This window comes from Schistocerca nitens, chromosome 2, assembly GCF_023898315.1.
Source record: "Schistocerca nitens isolate TAMUIC-IGC-003100 chromosome 2, iqSchNite1.1, whole genome shotgun sequence".
NCBI lineage: Eukaryota > Metazoa > Arthropoda > Insecta > Orthoptera > Acrididae > Schistocerca > Schistocerca nitens.
Window position 1 is genome coordinate 958,744,881 of NC_064615.1, and position 23,031 is coordinate 958,767,911.

The 23,031-nt window shown below is 42.9% G+C and overlaps 1 protein-coding gene across 1 annotated transcript in view; it reads right to left on the reverse strand.

The window, feature by feature from the left end:
* Positions 1-23,031, reverse strand: part of LOC126234736 (sodium-coupled monocarboxylate transporter 1-like) — a 146,727-nt gene that overhangs the window by 8,956 nt on the left and 114,740 nt on the right. Inside the window, exons 11-12 of the mRNA XM_049943481.1 lie at positions 18,610-18,696; positions 728-903 (exon numbers count right to left, since the gene is read on the reverse strand). Coding sequence (XP_049799438.1) covers positions 728-903; positions 18,610-18,696 — 263 coding nt within the window. The remainder of the gene's footprint in view (positions 1-727; positions 904-18,609; positions 18,697-23,031) is intronic.

Sequence of the window (23,031 nt, forward strand, 5' to 3'; positions counted from 1 at the left end):
TCATGAGTCCCCTAGAACTTAGAACTACTTAAACCTAACTAACCTAAGGACATCACACACATCCACGCCCGAGGCAGGATTAGAACCTGCGATCGTAGCGGTCTCGCGGTTCCAGACTGTAGCGCCTAGAACCGCTCGGCCACTCCGGCCGCCCCTGCTACATGATCAGCTGATAAATAAAGACAGCGGTTTCCAGCTAAGTAAGGCCTTGAGCATGCTCAATGTACAATCACGATCAGCTGGAATGTCGAGTCACGTCATGGTAGCTCAAGAACTGAGATCTCACTATGTAGACGTGCCTCCTCCATGTCAGTCGCGTACCGAGCCCTGCGGTGGCAGCAGAAACACTGTGATTGCTTGCTGTTCTGCTGTGGACTTCCGCGTCCACCACGCCAACTGAGCCGTCCAAGGATACTGCAGACCTAAGTGCGACAGTGTGAGCGAAGGGATGTACAATAGCTTTCCCAGCGGAAGGCAAACAAATATTTTGGGGAGCGGTAGAAGTTGGCAACAAACTTCCCGAAATTTCGCCCCATTTGGACGAAGCCATCTGACTAATTTACCCGATGTTCCCCGAATGGAGTCTGACAAGCGAACTGAATGCAGAGCAGTCACTGCGCGACTGAGTCGGCTCCTTCCCTACCCCACGAAACAAGCTCACGGCTGCTGCGCATGCAGCCGTCACTGCTCAAGGTACACCTCGCCGATTGCACAGCGCCGGAGTTACCTGGGAGTGGTGGCGGCAGCGGCCGAGGCGATGGCGGCCGTGACGTTGGCGGAGCAGCCCTCCACGGAGACGGGCAGCCGCGGGTATTTCATCAGCCCAGTGGTGAAGGCGTGCTGCGCGCCCACCATCATCGCCATCACCAGCAGCATCCCAGTCGCAGACCCCATCACAGCGCCCTGCGACATACCAACTAGGGTGAGCCTCACGTATATCCTACCGTTTGCGAGAATGTGAGTCACGGATGACTTTAATAACGAAACGGTTCCTACTCAAACATGAACTCATAGTTTTCCAAATGTACAAGAGTTGCCCAGAAAGTAACGCACCGCATTTTCTTTTTCTCAGCCGAAAACAATGCTATGAAAACGAAACGTTAATACCTATTTACTGGAAGTCTCATGAGTGAGCTTCAGTCCCCGTTAGCTGAGTGGTCAGCACGGTGGAATGCCACGCCAAGGGGCCCGGGTTCGATTCCCGGCTGGGGCAGGAGATTTTCTCCGCTCACGGACTGGGTGTTGTGTTGTCCTCATCATCATTTCATCCCCATCTCCGACGCGCAAGTCGCCCAGTATGGCGTCGAATGTAATAAGCACTTGCCCTCGGCGGCCGAACTTCCCCGAATGGGGGACTCCCGGCACACAATGCCTCACGCTCATTTCATGTCATGAGTGAGCGCGCCAAGTTTCCGTCACTTCCGCCAGATAGCGTAGCTCCAGGACAGTTTCAAAATGGCGTCTGTTGGTGACGTACGCTACAAGCAACGCGCCGTCACTGAGTTATTGAGTTACTCCCTACAGAGAAACAAACTGTGGAGAACATTGACAAACGCTTGTGAAAAGTCTATGGAGCATTTGCGGTCGATACAAGTACAGTTAGTCGCTGATCAGGGAGGGTGAGGTCGTTAGAGACGCGCGGGATTAGCCGAGCGGTCTTGGGCCGCTGCAGTCATGGACTGTGCGGCTGGACCCGGCGGAGGTTCGAGTCATCCCTCGGGCATGGGTGTGTGTGTTTGTCCTTAGGATAATTTAGATTAAGTAGTGTATAAGCTTAGGGACTGATGACCTTAGCAATTAAGTCCCATAAGTCTTCACACATATTTGAACATTTTTTTTGAGGCCGTTAGAAAGCGGTTTGGCTGAGCTGCACGATTTGCTGCTGTAAGGGAGACCATGCACCGCTGTCACACCTGACATATTGCAGAGAGCTGACGTTGTCGTTCGCGAGAACGGACGCATTACGACTCGGCCGTTGACGCTGCATCTGTCAGTCGGCAAAGAAAGTTCACACAGTGAAGCACTGGCTTCGCCACCAGGACAAGGATTGGTACCGACAGGGCATACATGCTCTAGTTTCGTGCTGGAGGAAGGCCGTAAAACGGGATGGAGATAACGTGGAAAAATAGGGTGTAAAGATAAAACACCATTATTTCGTGGCTGGCTCTGAGCACTATGGGACTCAACTGCTGAGGTCATTAGTCCCCTAGAACTTAGAACTAGTTAAACCTAACTAACCTAAGGACATCACAAACATCCATGCCCGAGGCAGGATTCGAACCTGCGACCGTAGCGGTCTTGCGGTTCCAGACTGCAGCGCCTTTAACCGCACGGCCACTTCGGCCGATTATTTCGTGTTTGTAATTCTCATCACGTTCAATAATGAATTGTTGAAGGAAACAATCCGGTGCAATACTTTCTGGGCAACACTCGTAGCGTCCTTAGCCATTAAAAAGTGTTGATACAGTGAGATTAAATTGTTTTCAACGTTGGGATTCGAAACGAAGCTTCTACTTGTCGATGGAATACTTCTTGCTAAATACGCAGTCAGAACATAGCTCACATTCAACATTCTTCAATCTAGGAGTTCCTGTCCTGTACTATTACTAGCTCTTGTCTAAGTCGGAAATAAGTAGTGGGTGTGCAAAAGCTACTGCAATAATTCAGATACAAGTATTTTTTTTGCTGGGCGTGCAGTAACCTACAGATAATTTTCGTGGTGGGTCGACCTCTAGCAAACAGTAAGTGAACTCACAGGCATATGGAGTGCCCGTTACTGAATCCTAGCAAGATCAGATTGAGACAGGAGGCAGAAATCGCAGTATCACGCCAGCTCAATGTCAGCACAGCATACAGTTCCACCTAGATGACGGTGACGAGCAGATCCGCGTCAGAGGTAGCTGCGTAGCACATCAAGTGTTATACAATGCCCTAAGCAGTCACAACGCTTTTCCGGTAGTGTTTCAGAAATAAACAAATGAAAAGTCATTGCTACGGCAGAGCCACAACGGTAACGTCTCTGACGCCATTGCAGAGCATATATACATTTATATCGAAACGAACTAACATATTTCTTATAAGAGGACAGTATTCAATAGTATTCACTGCAACTCCCTCTCTCTCTCTCTCTCTCTCTCTCTGCCAGTTGTACTCTTCCTTAGAACCTATTGTGAAATAGCTCTTAGTATTAACTATCGTCGTTCTTTTTATCAGACTTTCATATTCTCAACTAACATTTGTAGTAATTCACAAAACATTCACGACTATACGTGCATTTCTATTTTACTTGTACATTATTATTATTATTATTATTGCCATTATTATAATTGTTACTGCTATTGCAATTACTATTTGTGTTATTATGCTGAAACATGACTCTCTAATCACTGTCAATATGTAGAAACATCACAAAAAGCTGTTACAAAAGCGACGTTTGTACACTCACGTTTAGACTAAACAGACTTTCATATTCTCAACTAACATTTGTAGTAATACACAAAACATTCTCGACTATACGTGCATTTCTATTTTACATATCCATTAGCATGTTGTGCAGAAATGATTAGCATTTCAGTCACCTCGGTTCGGCATGTATAATGTTGACTTATAGGCACAGGATCTGCCATGGGCTGTCATAAAACTGGTTCCATGCGCGATGTATAAGGCGCGAATAGCGTCCTGTGGTACAGTCATCCATGCTGCGTTCACCTGGTTCCAATGTTCATCTCTTGTGGTTGCTATTTGGTCACAGGGCTGCATCTGTCTTTCACCATATCCTACATATTTTCGACTGGTGACAAGTCTGGCGAGCGAAAAGTCCGGTAATCTGATAAGGTTGGGCAAAAGGCTGACATCCCGTGACACCAAGAAGGCCCATGTTCATGCAGCAAGATGTGGACGTGCATTGCCTTGCTAAAAATGGCGTCTGGGGCGTTTTGCGGAAAGGTTATGGCTACGAGTTGCAGGATGTCATTCACGTGGGCTACACTGGTAACAGTGCCCCAGACCCGCATCATTTGTGATTTGTAGTTGCACCCAATTGCACCCCACACCACAAGGCCTCGAGTCGATGCTGTTAGTCTTGTGCAAATACAGTCACTGTGATCCCGCAACCCCGTCTGCGGCGGACCAAAACCTGGATCTACATCTACATCTACATCTATACTCCGCGAGCCACCTTACGGTGTGTGGCGGAGGGTACTTATTGTACCACTATCTGATCCCCCCTTCCCTGTTCCATTCACGAATTGTGCGTCCGAAAACAATATGTGATTTCTATTTTTAATTTTTATTTAAATTTTGCAGGTCTAGTTCCGTAGGGCCAAATTGAGGAGCAAATTTCGAAAGTCATGCAACGTGTTAGCACATGAAATTACAACATAAAAGGCATAAAACTAATCTCCACCCGAACAGGTCCTGAAGGCCTAATGGTACCGACCGGCCGCCGTGTCATCCTAAGCCCACAGGCGGCAGTGGATGCGGATATGGAGGGACATGTAGTCAGCACACCGCTCTACCGGCCCTATGTCGGTTTACGTGACCGGAGCCGCTACTTCTCAATGAAGTAGCTCCGCAGTTGGCATCGCAAGGGCTGAGTCCACCCCGTTTGCCAACAGCGCTCAGCAGACCGAATGGTCACCCTTCCAAGTGCTAGCCGTTCCTGACAGCGCTTAACTTAGGTGATCTGACGGAAAACGGTGTTACCACTGCGGCAAGGCCGTTGGCATAAAACTAATTACAGATAACATAAAATATTTATGAATCCAAAAAAAGACAAGTTGTAAGTTTATGTAAACACAGTCAACAATATTACACAGGAATTAACTTAACTGTTCATGTATCTGCTCGACAGAATAGAAGGAGTGACCTATGAGAAAACTCGTCAGCTTCGATTTGATAGCGTCTTGATTTCTGTCAAGACTTTTGAATGTTCATGGTAGCTTGTTGAAAAGGGATGCAGCATTATACTGCACATTTGTCTGCACAAGAGTCAAGGGCGTTCGATGCAAATGCAGAATGGATTTCTGCCGCGTATTAACCGAGTGAAAGCTGCTAATTCTTGGGAATAAGCTGATATTGTTAACAAGAAACGGCAGTAGAGAATATATGTATTGAGAGACCAATATGAAAATACCCGGACTAATGAGCAGGGGTCGACAAGAGGTTCGCGAACTTACACTACTTATTGCCCGCACCACCCGTTTGTGAGCCAAAAATATCCTTTGAGAATGGGAAGAGTCGCCCCAAAATATAATACCATACGTCATAAGCGAATGAAAATAAGTAAAGTAGGCTACTTTTGTGTCGAACTATCACCTACTTCAAATACCTTTCGAATAGTAAAAGTGGCAGCGTTAGGTCTTTGAACAAGATCCTGAACGTTTACTATCTATAACAACCAAGAAATATGAACTGTTCTCTTTCACTAATCATATTCCATTCCTGTCCCCAGTGACGTCCTTCTATGCACCATTGCCGTCTAGCATGTTTCTGTGCATCCGTCAGAGGTACGTGGAGAAGCGGAAGACGCACACATAGCCCATACCGAAATAAACGGCGACGGACAGTCTTCTCTGAATGTGTAGGATGTATTACACTGAAACTTCCTGGCAGATTAAAACTGTGCCGGACCGAGACTCGAACTCGGGACCTTTGCCTTTCGCGGGCACGTGCTCTACCATCTGAGCTACTCAAGAACGACTACCGCCCCATCCTCACAACTTTACTTCTGCCAGTACCTCGTCTCCTACCTTCCAAACTTTACAGAAGCTCTCCTGCGAACCTTGCAGAACTAGCACTCCTGAAAGAAATATTGCGGAGACATGGCTTGAACAGAGCTTGGAGGATGTTTCCAGACTGAGATTTTCACTCTGCAGCGGAGTGTGCGCTGATACGAAACTTCCTGGCAGATTAAAACTGTGTGCTGGACTGAGACTCGAACTCGGGACCTTCGCCTTTCGCGGGCAAGTGCTCTATCACCTGAGATATCCAGTACGTCGTCTCCTACCTTGCAAACTTTACAGAAGCTCTCCTGTGAACCTTGCAGAACTATCACTGTTGAAAGAAAGGATATTGTGGAGACATGGTTTAGCCACAGTGCACACTCGGCTGCAGAGGGAAAATCTCAGTCTGTGTTCCACTGTTCCACTGTTGCACCAGAGCCGAGGAGGACGTAGGTCTGTCCTGCAATGCCATTTGAGTGTGGTGTCAATTTTCGCGGGTTAAGGTCTGGTTGATACGGCCTGACACATCTTGTCTTGTTCTATGGCCTTCCGTGAACCATTCTGTACAGATCCGTTACACTGCCGAAATACTTTGTCCCGAAAGAGCAGCAGTGTCCCGGATGAATGCATCACATTCCCTCATGCCAATAACTGGTCTTCTTTCAAACTCACTGATTAGACGGTACGGTTCAGATATAAATCTACGAGGTATCCCGCACGACTGCTGAAGTGAAACTGATCTGTTACTTTCGGTTCATAGCGACAACGAGAGGCACAGTCTAGTTTTACTGGATGGTGCTGTTGCGCCGCGATATCGTTTTTGACCTTGAACCCGCGTGCTAATCATTTCTGCAGAACATACTAATGTACAAGTACTGTCAATATGAAGTCCAATCTCTAGTCGTTCAGGGCGTTCTGGTTTTTCTGAACATGAGAGTATAAATAAAGCATTAAAATAAATAAATAAATATCCTCGTTGAGAAATGCTGTGACTGACGTAACATCCCTCTTGTGTGTGTTAGGGGCGGAATGTTGTGAGAGAGAAAAGAAAAGAGAGAAAGAGAGAGAGAGATTGCAAGAATGCTAGTTCAATTCTAAATCACTCGAAACGCAAATTTCTCTTCAGCAACGGTTATTAAAGATTGTAATGGTTTATGAAACAGAAAGCTATGAGTGATAACTGTACCGAAATTGTCACATCCCAAAAATACTGTCTGATCGAATCCAAACTTAGAGGATGTGTAGGACAGTATACCAATAGCAGATAATTTTAAATTGCCGACATAAGGCACATAGGAGGCCCATATGTGTACGGACTGTCAGCGTTTGGCCAAGCTCTTCAGCTATATATCCGCGACACAAAGTGGAAAAACCTGAATACAAGGGACTTAATGGAATGAATGATTGTGGTGTGGGGCGGCTGGTAGAATTAATAATTGTTAATAATATTTGGTTTGTTATGTAGAAAAGATGCATTTCCCGGCCGATGCACCATTTGTGGGGCGGCTGGTAGAATTAATACTTGTTAATAATATTTGGTTTGTAATGTAGAAAAGATGCATTTCCCGGCCGATTAACCATATGTGGGGCTGCGGGTGGAATTAATTGTTATATAAATGTTCCTATTATTTATGCTGTCTTTTGCCGTTCTCAACACTGGCTCTCTAATTACAATATTGGCAACCACAAAGTGATTAGCGAAACGTGAAGCCTGTAATTAGAATTCCTAGTGCCCACTTCATCTGAGAAATACACTTATAGCTACAGCTTATAGCTCTGAGGAATTAGGAGATTGTCTGGGATTCATAATCAAAAACGATCCTGTAAAAACGTTCGCTATATTCTGAATGTCACAGATAAAAAAAAAAGTATCCACACAATTCAACTACCAGAGAAGTTCAGAGTCTAATGCGCTGATGCAACTATAACTGTCCAAATTAAATGTTTAAGTGAATGCTCGCCATAATTTGATGATAATGTTCATCAAACGCCACGCTAAATAATGGTAGAATGTCTGTCCCGCGGCGGCAAGTGAAAATACGACATACGCAAACTGAAGATACATCATTAAAGTCATCCCAGAATCAACACTTCACTCGAAAATGATTTCATGGTTACGTGTATCCCGAGTAACTTATTACCACATACGAGGCTGTTTATAGCAATGATACCGACGCGACGCGACTCCTGGCACAGGTGGTGTGCTATTCAGCGTCTGGAGAGAACTGGCGCCTTTTTCTCGCACAGCGTTCTTATATATAAAGCCGCGGTGCGGACGGCTAAGGGAACGCCTGATCAAATCGGCTCACCCGACTAGCCGCTGGGCTAGTAATGCACCACTTTAAGTTATCGAATAAATAATTGCTTCCTTTGATGTTGGCCGATGCAGCTCTCAATTTAAATGTGCAATCAGCACACAGGTAAGTAATCATAATAAAAGTCTGAGGTGGCTAAGTCAAATATTTTAGGCGAGAGAATTAATTTAATTACACTACACGCAGTAGACGAGCTCTGAACTTGCCCTTTGGAGATACGCTATCGCTATAGTTTTATAGTTATTCAATTGAAACTTCTCACATCTTTATGATTATAGCGGATCTCCCTTCTACTTAAATTTAAACATCCTAGCCTTATTTATTCGCCTACTTAATCTATCTTGCTTCCTTAATTTTTAAAACAAAACCCAGAAAATTATGAATTTCAACTAAAATTTTAATTTGTGAGATCCTGAATACTTTTTCCACTAATTTATTATGAAAAAGGAATCTAAATATAAATTTTTAAGTTTCTAGCTCTTTTCTGTTGCGCCAATGATTTTTACAGAAAAACATCCAAATTTTGAAAATGGTTAAAGTTATTGAATAGATATTTAACACATATTGATTTAGTATTACTCCTGACATGCTAGAAACGTTTCAGGTTATTTACTTGATTTTTAAAGTATTGCGCAACATTTATGACGTCAGAGCTAGTTACAGCGGACTGGCTGGCACACAGTGGAAAGACTGATGTGAATTTATTACAGCGTGAGTAGGCTGCTTCCCTACAGTGGGGAAACAATGATTGGAAGGAACACGTAATCTGATCACAAGAGTGAATGATCGTAATGTTGTAGTAATGAAACCTACAGTTTAGTCCAAATTTCGTGCTGGACGTCGGAACTCTTGAGGTTCTGTGTCCATTACTGTACGTCGCTTCCTGCATGCTAGATTAATACTGAGCATGTAATTTCGCCGGCCTCCCTTCGTCCAAGAACAGACTGTACCAGACACGGGGACTCTGCTGGTGTATTGGTGGGTTTTCGGACGAAACTCATTTCATCCAATCCTCATGTGATGGACGCGCAAACATCGGAGACTACTGCTATGGTCAAAATCTGGTAAATTTCAGTTTTCAGCCCAACAGGAGGATAAATGTTAAATGATATATTTCCATGAGGCACTGTCTCTGATCTAGGAGTGTACGCATCAAGAGTAATCTTTACAACAAAGTCCAGAGGGAGGTCTTAGTGACAGTCACTTCCTATGTTTCAAGCAACTTTACCTGTCACATTTCATCAGAAGATCTCCTTACCACATACGGTGAGTGATGACAGCTGCCGCTTTCCTACTGTGCTACTCGCTTTTCCGATTTTGTTGTCCTTGCTGCTAATGGTTTCTCTTGGTGAGCTGACTGCTATGACCCAGCAGTCACTGTAGAAGCTTTGTGGAATCACATAGAAAGAACATTCCCCAGAAATGTGCCCCTGATCTTTTGGAGACAGCAAAGGACCTGCAAGGGCAGCTGAACGGAATGGACAGTGTCTTGAAAAGAGGATATAACATGAACATCAACAAAAGCAAAACGAAGATAATGGAATGCAGTCGAATTAAATCGGGTGAAGCTGCGGGAATTAGATTAGTAAATGAGACGCTTAAAGTAGTAAAGGAGTTGGCCTATTTCTGGAGAAAAATAACTAATGATGGTCGAAGTAGAGAGGATATAAAACGTAGACTGCCAATGGCAAGGAAAGCGTTTCTGAAGAAGAGAAATTTGTTAACATCGAGTATAGATTTAAGTGTCAGGAAGTCGTTTCCGAAAGTATTTGTATGGTTTGTGGCCATATATGAAAGTAAAACGTGGACGATAAATAGTTTAGACAAGAAGAGAATTGAAGCTTTATAAATGTTGTGCTACAGAATAATGCTAAAGGTTAGATGGGTAGATCACATAACTAATTACAAGGTATTGAATGGAATTGGACAGAAGAGAAATTTGTGGCACAACTTGACTAGAAGAAAGGATCGGTTGGTAGCGCTTATTCTGAGGCATCAAGGGATCACCAATTTAGTATTGGAGGGAAGCGTGGAGGGTAAAAATTGTAGAGGGAGACCAAGAGATGAACACACTAAACAGATTCTGAAGGATGTAGGTTGCAGTAGGTACTGGCGGATGAAGAACCTTGCACAGGATAGTGTAGCATGGAGAGCTGCATCAAACCAGTCTCTGGACTGAAGACCACAACAGCAAAACTTTTGAATTTCGTGCCAGTCTCGCCAGCAGCACAGGTGACTTTCTGACTTACTGAATTCCTTGAAACATTGCTAAACATTTATGCATCATCGTATTCTTCTTTCCATAAATGTCTCTGGTGATATCTGACAAACTTTGCAACACGTGCACCCACCTATGCACTGGTCTCAGAAACCTACACCATCTCTGTGTTTCAAGAGCGTAATAAAGGGTGGGTGGTGGTCTGATGAGGTGGAGGGAGAGGGGAGAACTTTACAGTTTGTTACAATCTCTCCTCGCATTCCCTTTCCAAATTTAGCATGTCACCACGGCAGTTTTAATATTTTACGGATACTTATGATTATAACACTAACTACGTAATATGCAAAACTGATGGTTGGTAGTAACTTTCGCTTGACGTGTACTGAAACTTGGGCCGTACACTCAAAGAACTGCTACAGTCCAGAACAAAAAGACATCTGAAAGAAAAAAATAGTGTGATGAACAGAAATGAGTTTTTATTTAAAAACAGTTCCTACACTGAAGTCACCGAGATTCAAGATGGTCCCCCGGTCTCAACAAAAAGCGGGACATGTTTCTTAATAGGGTGTGTGGTCGCCCCACACAGCACGTGCTGCTGTGCAAAACCGCAAGGTTGATAAGGAGTTGTTGTGGTTTGAGTTCCATTGCCCCACCAGCGCGATTTACAGCTGTTGGTTATATAATCATAGGTTCGATGGAACATCAGTTAAGAAAAATTCAAAGTTTGAAAAACATTTCGCAGAATCATTTAGAAGCACATGTACCGTGCAGCTGATTTAAGAACTATAGCAGCAGCAGCAAACTCTTTCGACTATTACAGCATCAGAATTTACGGGACAGAAAACTGAAATGTGCATTGACCATTATCAGTATTTCAGTCAGCACTACGACTCTGAACGCAGGTCTGCAATCCATGTCTGTGCAGATGTCTATGTGAGGAAATTCTGTTTCTGTCACTTTGGCGTTCACTCTAGGAGCCAGTGTACATAGTGACGACTGGCAATGAGGCGTCTTACATTGTCTGTCTAGTCTTTGCTTACTGTAAATATAAGTTTTTTATGTGGGCAATAGCAGGTTGATGTATACCTTGCTAAAGAAATTAGAAGACGTTTGCGGTAAAATATTCTACAAAATTCGTAGAGTCCGCTTGTGGCTGCTAATCCTCGTTTATTATGAAATCAAAGTTTAACTAGTTTCGCGGTAGTGAATCACATCTTCAGGTTAAATTCCTGTGGCTTGTCGGTCCTAAGAAAAAAGCACCTTATCGTTGCCATTTGCGAGGCTCTTGGGTTTCACGTTATTAGAAGTGAGCTGCGAAATGTGGAAACTGATATTTGTAAGTATATAGGAAGTTTTACTAAATTTTATTTTTTGAGGGGAGAGGAGGGAGACTGTCAAGACTCTCTTAAATCCGCGTGTAGAAGCCGAGTTGATCTAATAAGGAAATAGTCCAGTTCGGCTTGTAAAACACACCTTGAAATGTTTCGCACAGGAAAAATACACCGAAAGAAATGCATCTTAGCTGCTAAGGTGCACTGCAAGTATTCAAACAAATTTAAAGTTTCTCTATTTTGCCATGAAACGAACCGCTCATAACAACGGTTTGTACAGCATTTCCTGTTTAAAAAGCGCGATCCGGCGAATAAGCAGACACAGCTGTGATACAACAACGTAACGCTGCGCAGCGCAAAAGTCCAGAGTGCACATGCAAGAATTTTGAGCACTTGAATCATATCAAAAAGGTATCAGATTGTTAATTTTTCGAATAACTAGCAATTCATATTGACAGTTAATCTGTTATAGATGGAATTGTTACACAGGTGACTGGCGAGGAAATGAAATCAAAGTTGTGTGATACGTTATGTCATGTTAAATAACAAAAGGCTTCTACCAATCTGGACTTTAATATGTTTCCATCAAATATTTTACAAAAATTCCTGCAGCAGTGTTGTTATGATAATTATTGATTAATGTATATTTTACTAACAATGAAAAGTTATTCGTTTATACTCTGTAGACATCACGAAAGTGCGAAGTATATATTGAATGACGAAAACAAATATTTTCCTAACACAAGGAACATCTCATAAAAGGAAAAGTATTGTATTCAGGTGCTTCACAGAAATTACTAGTTTCATTTTGAGAGAATTAGTATGAAGTAAGAAATGGTCATGGCCTTTGTTCTGCATATTGTGCTGCGTAGCAGGCATATTTGATCAAATTCTTGCAACACGATGATGCACACTGTCGATGCATAAAAGAATGGAGTTTGAAGATACTGATACGCTGATAAACGTGAAACGTCGTAGAACCGCCGGCTGTCCATCAATGTTCTGCAAAATGATTTACACAGTCGAAAGGTTTCTTTATTGAGGGGCGCAATCGCACTATTACTTCTGGGCGGATGCCAAATTATATTAACAGTCTTTTCTGTCCTCCTCCAAAAGACTGATGTGTCGTTACGTCAGGGTAAGATTCCAACAAAGCAATGAATAATTTTCTGCAACTAGTAAGAAGACGTCCCAGACGTAGTATTGAAAATTATTCTCTTCCACACATACAGATTTTTACAACGTCGATTACAAGATTTTATGTTTTAGGGTTCGTGTCACAATCTGCAACAACGGAACCCTTCTAGGATCCCTTTTTTGTCATTTCGCCTGTCTGTCTGTCCGTCTGTCTGTTTGTCCGGCGGTTAAGAACTCTTCTTCTCAGGAACGGGAAGACGTATCATGTTCATTTATCTCACATATTATGGCCTACTCTCCCTAGGTAGTGTAAAAATCTTAAGCTTCTTCGTCGGTTCAACCAAACGTTAAGGCCATTCATGTCATTTTGATGCTCGAAAACTCATTTATCAAAACTTCCCGTTGACCCAGACTCATGATATTTGGCACTAGATAAGGTATCGCGGTACACATAAAGGAAAAAATCCGATAATTGTTAATTTGCAATTATATGAAACAAAAAATTATTTTTTGTCATTTTTATGATTATGTCTATTACTGCCCGGGTCTTAAGCAATTTTTCTCTGAGACAGTATGGCACATCAAGTTGAAACTCACTACTGGCCATTAAAATTGCTACACCACGAAAATTACGTGCTACAGACGCGAAATTTAACCGACAGGAAGAAGATGCTGTGATATGCAAATGATTAGCTTTTCAGAGCATTCACACAAGGTTGGCGCCGGTGGCGACACCTACAATGTGCTGACATAAGGAAAGTTTCCAACCGATTTCTCATGCAAAAATGGTTCAAATGGCTCTGAGCACTATGGGACTTAAGAGCTGAGGTCATCAGTCCCCTAGAACTTAGAACTACTTAAACCTAACTAACCTAAGGACATCACATACATCCACGCCCGAGGCAGGATTCGAACCTGCGACGTAGCGGTCGCACAGTTCCAGACTGTAGCGCCTAGAACCGCTCGGCCACGCCGGCCGGCTTTCTCATGCACAAATAGCAGTTGACCCGCGCTGCCTGGTGAAACATTGTTGTGATGCCTCGTGTAAGGAGGAGAAATGCGTACCATCACGCTTCCGACTTTGATAATGATCGAATTGTAGCCTATCGCGATACCTGTTTATGGTATCGCCATATTGCTGCTCCCGTTGGTCGAGATCCAATGACTGTTAGCAGAACATGGAATCGGTGGGTTCAGGGGGGTAATACGGAACGCTGTGCTGGATCCCAATAGCCTCGTATCACTAACAGTTCAGATGACAGCCATCTTATCCGTATTGCTGTAGCGGATCGTGCAGCCACGTCTCGATCTCTGAGTCAACAGTTGGGGACGTTTGCAAGACAACAACCATCTGCACGAACAGTTCGACGATGTTTGCAGCAACATGTACTATCAGCTCGGAGACCATGGCTGTGGTTAACCTTGACGCTCCATCACCGACAGGAGCGCCTGCCATGGTGTACTCAACGACGAACCTGGGTGCACGAATGGCAAAACGTCATTTTTCGGATGAATCCAGGTCCTGTTTACAGCATCATGATGGTCGCATCCGTGTTTGGCGACATGGCGGTGAACGCACATTGGAAGCGTGTATTTGTCATCACCATACTGGCGTATCATCCAGCATGATGGTATGGGGTGCCATTGGCCACACGTCGCGGTGACCTCTTGTTCGGTTTGACGGCACTTTGAACAGTGTGTTACGACCCGTGGCTCTACCCTTCATTCCATCCCTGCGAAACCCTACATTTCAGCAGGATAATGCACGACCGCATGTTGCAGGTCTTGTACGGGCCATTCTGGATACAGAAAATGTTCGACTGCTGCCCTGGCCATCACATTACCCAGATGTCTCACCAATTGAAAACGTCTGGTCAATGGTGGCCGAGCAACTGGCTCGTCACAATACGCCAGTTACTACTCTTGATGAACAGTGGTATCGTGTTGAAGCTGCATGGGCAGCTGTACCTGTACACGCCATCCAAGATCTGTTTGACTCAATGCCCAGGCATGTCATATCCGTTATTACGGCCAGAGGTGGTTGTTCTGGGTACTGATTTCTCAGGATCTATGCACCCAAATTGCGTGAAAATGTAATCACATGTCAGTTCTAGTGAAATATATTCGTCCATTGAATACCCGTTTATCATCTGCATTTCTTCTTGGTGTAGTAATTTTAATGGCCAGTAGTGTACATGTCACATACTAAGTTTATAGCCCCTTGGAGGGTGCAAATATTTTAAGCTTCTAATTCAGTGTAATCAGATAATCCTGCCACGTATGTAACATAATTTGATATTTGTAAACTCGCGCATCAGAAGCTATAGGTAACTCCCATTGACCTAGAATCATGAAACTTGGCAAGAAGCAAGAGTTCACAGTACAAACTAAAAAAATTTGAATCACATCACATAAAATATATCTTTTTTTGCCATTTGAACATATACTGCGTTTATCATCCGTCCAAAACATAACAGGAGAACATTACTGCATGCAAACAAGAAATGTAAGTTGTAGTCGCGTTTTAGTAGGTAAATAAAATGTTTTATTAAACCTTCTGATCGCGGGGAGGCACTTTACGTTGTGGCAGTCCACGGGACACAGAGCCGGAGGCTAGGCTTCTCAAGAAAGACTCCTTTTTTTAGTCGAAGTCTGGATCAGAAAAGACCAAAGCTGCTGTGTTCTGCCCTGAAGCATCTCGTGGTCGTGCGGTAGCGTTCTCGCTTCCCACGCCCGGGTTCCCGGGTTCGATTCCCGGCGGGGTCAGGAATTTTCTCTGCCTCGTGATGGCTGGGTGTTGTGTGCTGTCCTTAGGTTAGTTAGGTTTAAGTAGTTCTAAGTTCTAGGGGACTTATGACCACAGCAGTTGAGTCCCATAGTGCTCAGAGCCATTTGAACCATCTGCCCTGAAGAACGCTACAGAATCCACACAAGTGACCCGCCTCGCGCGAAGGATATTGGGTAAAACCGAAGGCATGAATACGCTAGCGTTTTTAGCAGAGGGCTGAGTACGTCTCTTGTTAGCAGCTTTAACCAGGCAAAACTGCATCGGTTCTGAAAGGCTGACAACATGTCTCACATAGGCACAGCCGAAGTTGCTCTGGGACAAACCTTGTAAAGATTTGACTGGGCTCTTTGATATAAAAATTTTCAAACCAGTTCCCTAAAATATTCCTTTAGTGGCTGCCACCCAGTAAACAACTTTGTCACTGAAACTATCAATGGAAACTGAAATTCGCTTCACTAATTACAATCGCGAGGTGCCATGTTATCTGTGTATTTATGTGCCGTAAGTGAATGATATGTGCCTGCCGTTTTGCACATGTGCTGTACATTTCTGTAGCCATGTGGTGAGCTACGAATTTGATAATTGTTCAACATTTTTTTACAAAAACACTTATTGTGTGTCGAAGCAACTAAAATTTTGACATTGTGTTTATTTTAGTTTACTCTTTCTCTATAAAAAAAATTCAAGGCAGATTTCGACGTGTCACAGCTGTATGATATCGGTGTTCCCGGATGGCAACTTCTGTCTCTAAGGAAGCAGGTGTGGGTAGCTGCGCAAGTGCAGAATCTGCAACATTTACACAATGACAGTATTACTGTTTATTATCCGATACTTCTGTACTGCCAGCTGATGACTGTGGCCCAGTACCACGGTGGTGCCTAGCGGACAGCAGAGGAGTATGCTGAGTCAACGGATTGTTGTGCCAGCACAACAGCAGCCTAGTACGACAGTGGCCTTGCTGCGTAAATCTGTGTCAGCTATGCAGTGTCAACTATGCAGACTAACAAGCTTTAAAGATGGATTAGTCTATACTGCACTTGGGCGAAAGGGTCTGGCTGGAAAGTGCAAACACCCCAATTTCAACCCAAGGCCATCGGAGACTAGGTAGTCTGCCAGGCGGTGACATACACTGGATAGTATCACCTCAACACATCCAGGTCGAAGCCTTGGAGCCATTTGGACTAGCTAACGACTCATAGAGCCGTGGCTTCACAAAGCTGATGATGCCGCTTCATTAGGCTGTACCTGCTAGGCCGACCATTCGACCTATGACTAGCGTGGAGATTCCGCCAGTCGAATGCATGGTTGTAATGGAATGCTGCTAACAGCTGAGTTGGGAGCATATATCCAGGGTGTCAGGGCTACAGGTATGGATATTGTGATAATTTGTACCTCATCACATACCCACGTCAATGTGTTAGTTTTTTCTTACATCCAACAGATTTCACACAAAAAAATCACATAATTTGCTATCTGACGTTTTCTGCACTGTCATAAAGGGGACACAATGTGGAATGTGCCTGTCTCTACAGAAATTACATATTGCATTGTGTTGTGATCACTTCAGTATCTGAGCTGCTGCCCAGGGTACAATAAACATTGATGGCTTGCATGTTCCACATGTTCTTCGAGGTATTAACCAACCTAATAACATACTACTTGTAATAGCTGTCATTATTAGTCTGCAAATGACTAAATTACTTATGAACATTGTCCAGCACACTGTTCTTAGGAATATCTGCACTTATATCCCTAACATCCTCTGTTTGCACTGGCTCGGGGTACTATGATAGGAGTATGGTTCTCTTCAGGCAGTCAGCTGTGGAAATGCTGCTCAGTGCCACAGCATGTAACAATCTGGTCAACTTGTGATGGTAAAATTCAATGTTGCAGAGTGATAAGCATATGTTATAGCACTGGCTTGCGGTGGAGTTACGCCGGTAGCTGGCCAGCATACACCTTATTTGATTGCTGAGGCTGATGCCGCAGTATGAGCCTGATACTCACCCACGGAGTGTCTTCAACTATTATCATTCAGCAACATTAAAGCCCGCATCTCGTGGCCGTGCGGTAGCGTTCTCGCTTCCCACGCCCGGGTTCCCGGGTTCGATTCCCGGCGGGGTCAGGGATTTTCTCTGCCTCGTGATGGCTGGGTGTTGTGTGATGTCCTTAGGTTTAAGTAGTTCTAGGTTCTAGGGGACTGATGACCATAGATGTTAAGTCCCATAGTGCTCAGAGCCATTTGAACCAAGCAACATTAAACCACGAAGTACTTGATGCGGCTCAAGCAGAACTATACTGTTAGATGCCCATACATTCAATACTGGCTGCGATTGGTGTTTTCTGTGTGGATTTGGCGTATTCGTTAATAACAAAACTATCCTTGATAACTGAGGGCTAGATAGCTCAACGTGGGTGTGATATGCGTCATAAAATCTTTTCTACACCTGAGAGACAAGTTAAACAGAACACCTGGGTGTGTCAACCACACGGAAACGATGTTTGGCTGCATTCATCCACTCTTTACTTCGGAATGCAAGTCCAACAGGTGCAACAGGTGCATGTAGCCATGTTCCTACATCGTAACAGAGTGATCCGTAACCGAGTCTTGACATATCACCCTGTCTACACTTGCAAGTTATAAGATAACCTGAGGAAAACGGGACATCAGTCAAGTAAAGGTGGGCTCCAGATTTTATAATTGTAAGTATTTATATGATATGAGGGAACTAGGGAATCGACCATGTAAATAACTTCTGAATTCTTGCTAATTTAAAATCACTTTTACCATTAGAAACAGACTTTTGTGCCTTTAAATGTTTTCACTTATAACAGAGGTAACTGGAGGATATTAGGGGACCAATTCTTGATCTTAAACATGCTGATGAAGTCGAAAAGGTAATCTGAATTGAAAAATGGCAGTCAAAAGAATCTGGATGGAGCTTTAGTGCATACAGGCAGTAATATTATCCCATTGCTACGTAGGCAGATGTAGCATAAGAGGTAGAAAGGGAAAATTTTGGCCAACATGAGTTACAGAGATAATGCAAGGGAAATAAACGAGGGAGAATACACATATTTATTATCTGTCACTTACCTTCCAGTTAGCCCACGGAAACACCATGCCCAAAGTGAATGTACCAAGCAGAGCACTGTTCGCAATTCCAGAAGTGCTGTATGCTAGCTGTGAAGAGAAAGAAGATGGCTCTGTCACATAATATATATAAATAAAAACTGATTCATCCTTAAGAAAACCAATTATTTGACGTCGCATTAAACAGATAAAAGTCATATTAAGAAGCTGCACATTTGATTAATGTGAAACGTATGTTTCATGGAGAAATATACTGAGCTCATTTATTAATTATGGTAGAGGTTGCATTGTATTATATGCATTAGGTTACAGAGAGAGGGAAATGTAATGCCTTTCACGTGAGTAGGGGATGGAGGTAGTTGTACTACAGTTACTGCATTTGTACCATGTCTTTCTCGTACTGGGTTTCGCAGTGGAATCTCGACAGCAGGTGTGCGTGTCAGCGAGGCATTAAAACTCATTAAATTGTACGTGTTCAATATATACAGTTTCTGAATGATTTTTGTTCCAAGAGTAATGCATTAGCATGGTAATTCATAGTATTTTCTGTCGTTCTTATTTAGAGATTGAGGATGTGTATAATATGCCAGCCTATAGAACAATAGTTATGGCTATCAATGTAGTAGGTGGAGCAGACTAGAGTTTCCAAATGTACCAGATGTGACATCTCGTTTTGTCTCTGCTCGATGGTGATGATTGTTCCAGTCGAGATGACGTGGATCGGCGTCCGTCGACCACGACAACGCCAGTCTGTAACTATTATAAAAACAAACTCCTCGAGCGGTTTGGTTATTTTTCAGATACTGTCTCTCAAAACTGATATAAACTTCTCGATGGAGCAGCACGCCAGAGTGTGTGCGCCGCCCTTGCTTCTTATTAAAGCAATCGTGTTCGATGTCTATCGATATTCTCCACTTGTAAATATAGCGACTGCACCACTCGATAACATGATGACTTCCTTGATCTGAAATGATAACCAAAAGTCCTTTGGGTGTTCGCGACAGACTTTTCAGTTTACGCGAAATTGCTGACTGTATTTCTTATGCCAGCCTTGAGAATGGGTATTCAAACGTTAAAAATATAATGTCTTGAATCATCAGACCATCACACAAGCCGATGTCACATCATGATTTTTGCGAGGATATTGCGTTGTTAATTATTATCCCGTCGTCAAGGCATCGCTACGTCGCGTATTCAACAACTACACGACGTAATTCCAGAGATAACATACCCTTGAGCAATGTTCAGAATGCGTCATATTTCGGTGTAAATTTATTGCTGTTTACAATTAAATTGTCACTAAATCACTTTCCAGTTTTATGTTATCCGAAAAATCAGTTAATTCCACAAATACACTTTAAATATCCATTAAATGATGTAGGTGACTCGAAGAAATAAAGTTGAATTAAAGTTCCGGTTTATTGTTCTTCGTAATTATTTGTCCCTACATGGAGCACACACACCGCACACCGATTTTTCATTCAGGGAATTGCGCCTGTTAGCATCAGCAATTCAGACTTTGACGATAGCTTCTGACAACACGGCGCAATTGTAAGTTGTTCGTAATTGTGACTACCTGTTGCCTACTCAAGTCTAACAATTGAGTTTATGTCGGCAATCAGTCTCTTTCTGTGCCCTTTGATGTTTGTGACTACTAAGTATCACGAAGGCTAAGTCCCATCACAAATCAGCAATCACACGAGTTATTTTTCTGTCACATATATCAACTATCCCGTTATCTGTCTAAACGGTAAAGATGATTTTACTTCAGTCCGACTTCTGACTAATTCTTCCAACCGTAAAACTTTTTAAACTTCAGATCGGTTTTAAAACAATCTAGTAGCGCTTAACATGTGTACTACTATTGCAAGAGTACAAGAGAGAAGTGAAGTTAACATCTCCATTGCCGAGTTACATTGTAGTCACAGCTCGATGCGGCTACAACTCTCTTCTAGGATAAAGGTTATCTTTGGTCAATTTATGGTCTGGGCTTTAACCTTCGAAAATAATTTTTTTTTAATTCTTTCTTTAAAGTTCCTGTTTCGTAGCATATGGTATTCTTTCATTCAGTCCTTTCTTTATGTTAAGCATTAGTATTTACATGACATTCTTGTTAATCAAACTGTCAATAGTGTAAATTTTGTTGTCAGCTGCTGTCATCACAGCCAGAATGACTTATTTTTCTATTTCTTTTTGCAACAAAAGGGTGTTCTTTATGGGTTCTATAATTGGGGTGTTACACAGAGCCTAGTACATGCGTTCCTACCGAGCAGACCAAAAGATGTGCCATGAGATGCCACAAGGTTTGTGTATCTAATGACCCTTGCTATGTCATCAGTCGGCAGGTACAAAGTATTTACTTCAATGAAAACAGCTATACTACGTGCATGTTATGTGAGGGAGCAGGGAGGCATCAGTGTTACCGTAAACGAATGATTTTTTACCACTTATCATTATCTTAAGGCAAATTATAGTTTTCCGATGTATATCTATCAGAACATGGACCAGTAAAACTATTAATTATATCATTATAACGGCTGTACGTCAGATTTGTAACAAACTTAATTTACCGTGAAGCACAAAATCTATGATAATATTCTGTTCCCAGTTCATAAGTAAATCGATCATGTCTCTTAAAGACAGTTCACTTACTAAGTTACATTACATACCGATTGATTGAATTACTGCATTTTAAAAACTAGAGTGTAAATTCAAAACTATTTTAGAATTTTAAAATGAAAAGTTCTGTTTTCAAATGTGATGTTTCACAGTCATTATATGTATGCATCTATTATAGCCATTATTGGCATGAACGTGCAACCTGCACACAAAGCGAAGTTCTTTCAGAGCAGAGCACTGAATGAAATCCAAATGCAGGAACAAGAACTTCAGTGCTGGCTGGAAATCCTATAAGCTAAACGGCATGATTGATACTGCCTCATGTAACGGATGTTCTAGACAGAATCACTGATGCATGCCTGGTTCCCGTTCCTGGGAGTTGCTCGGCTTACATGACATGGCACTCACATATATGGTGACCTTAAACAGCGATCTGTAGTGCCTCTGAGCTCCACCACCACCACGACCTGTGATGTCTTGGTAGTTTCTAAATGAAAGTTGTTATTATTGAAACATAGGAAGACAAATAACAGCAAAAAAGTTTATTTCAGTTCTTTGTAATAGAAAACTGGGTGTTTATTGACACATATCTTAAAGCAAAGTAAAATTTTCCCAGTCGGTGTTGCTACAATTTTCAAATTTGTAAACTACTTCTGAAAGCCATTTACCTTTCGGACTTGCTACCACTGAACATCAAACTCAAAACACTCGCCTGTGTGGATGGAAAAACGAAGTTACATATGGTGTCATATTAACTGCTTAACCTGCATGTGCATATTGTACTGATTAGCTGTAGGTTTTTTACAGCAGATTTTTGCTTATGCCAATAATTGCAGCGCAATCACACTGTAACATACTAGATGAATTATATAAACTTATTTTACGATTAGAAATAGCGTATTTTAATCCGCGTTTCTACTCATTATCTAATGTGTTGAGTAATGACAGATTGTCTAGCACTAAGTGAAAGATAACTGTCATTAATGATACAACAGTATATACAAGAATATCTCCTAGATACATGAAGACGGTAGATGATTCTTTCAGACATGTCCAATAGAACGGATACCATCGGTGACTATACCATGCAGCTCTCTTAGAGTGAAATGATAATTAAATCAAGACCCTAAGCTGTCGACAGGCGTTGATATACATCAACGGGGACAGCTGAAAATGTTTGCCCCGACCGGGACTCGATCCCGGTATGTCCTACTTACATGGCAGACGCTCTATCCATCTGTGCCACCGAGGGCACAGAGGGTAGGCTAACCGGCCATTGACCTTCTTCTTCTGTGTTGGATGCACACGCATTGTCCGAACTCTCACGGGACTCGGTAAGATTGTCTGCCGCGAGTAATGAGTGTAATGGGCAGGGGCACTACGAATGTAGTGTGTGGACATTAAGTTGGGAATGTGGGTCTCACTGGGAGCATGCAAGGGATAAATCCCTGCAATCCCACTATCTTCCGTGCCCTCGGTGGCTCAGATGGGTAGCCGGCACGGTAACTCAGCGTGTTCGGTGAGTGGGCTGCTTGCCCTTTGTAATAAAAAAATCTGAGTGAAGGAATCAACGATCAACTTGAACGGATGTCTTGTGAATCCGCCCAGACCAAGCGCAACGAACAATACCGAAAAACATGGAAAAAGGGAAAAAATGGTGGATAGAGCGTCTGTCATGTAAGCAGGAGATCCCAGGTTCGAGTGCCGGTCGGGACACACATTTTCAACTGTCCCTGTTGATGTATATCAACGCCTGTCGACAGCTTAGGGTCTTGATTTAATTATCATCTCATCTCCTAGATAGTT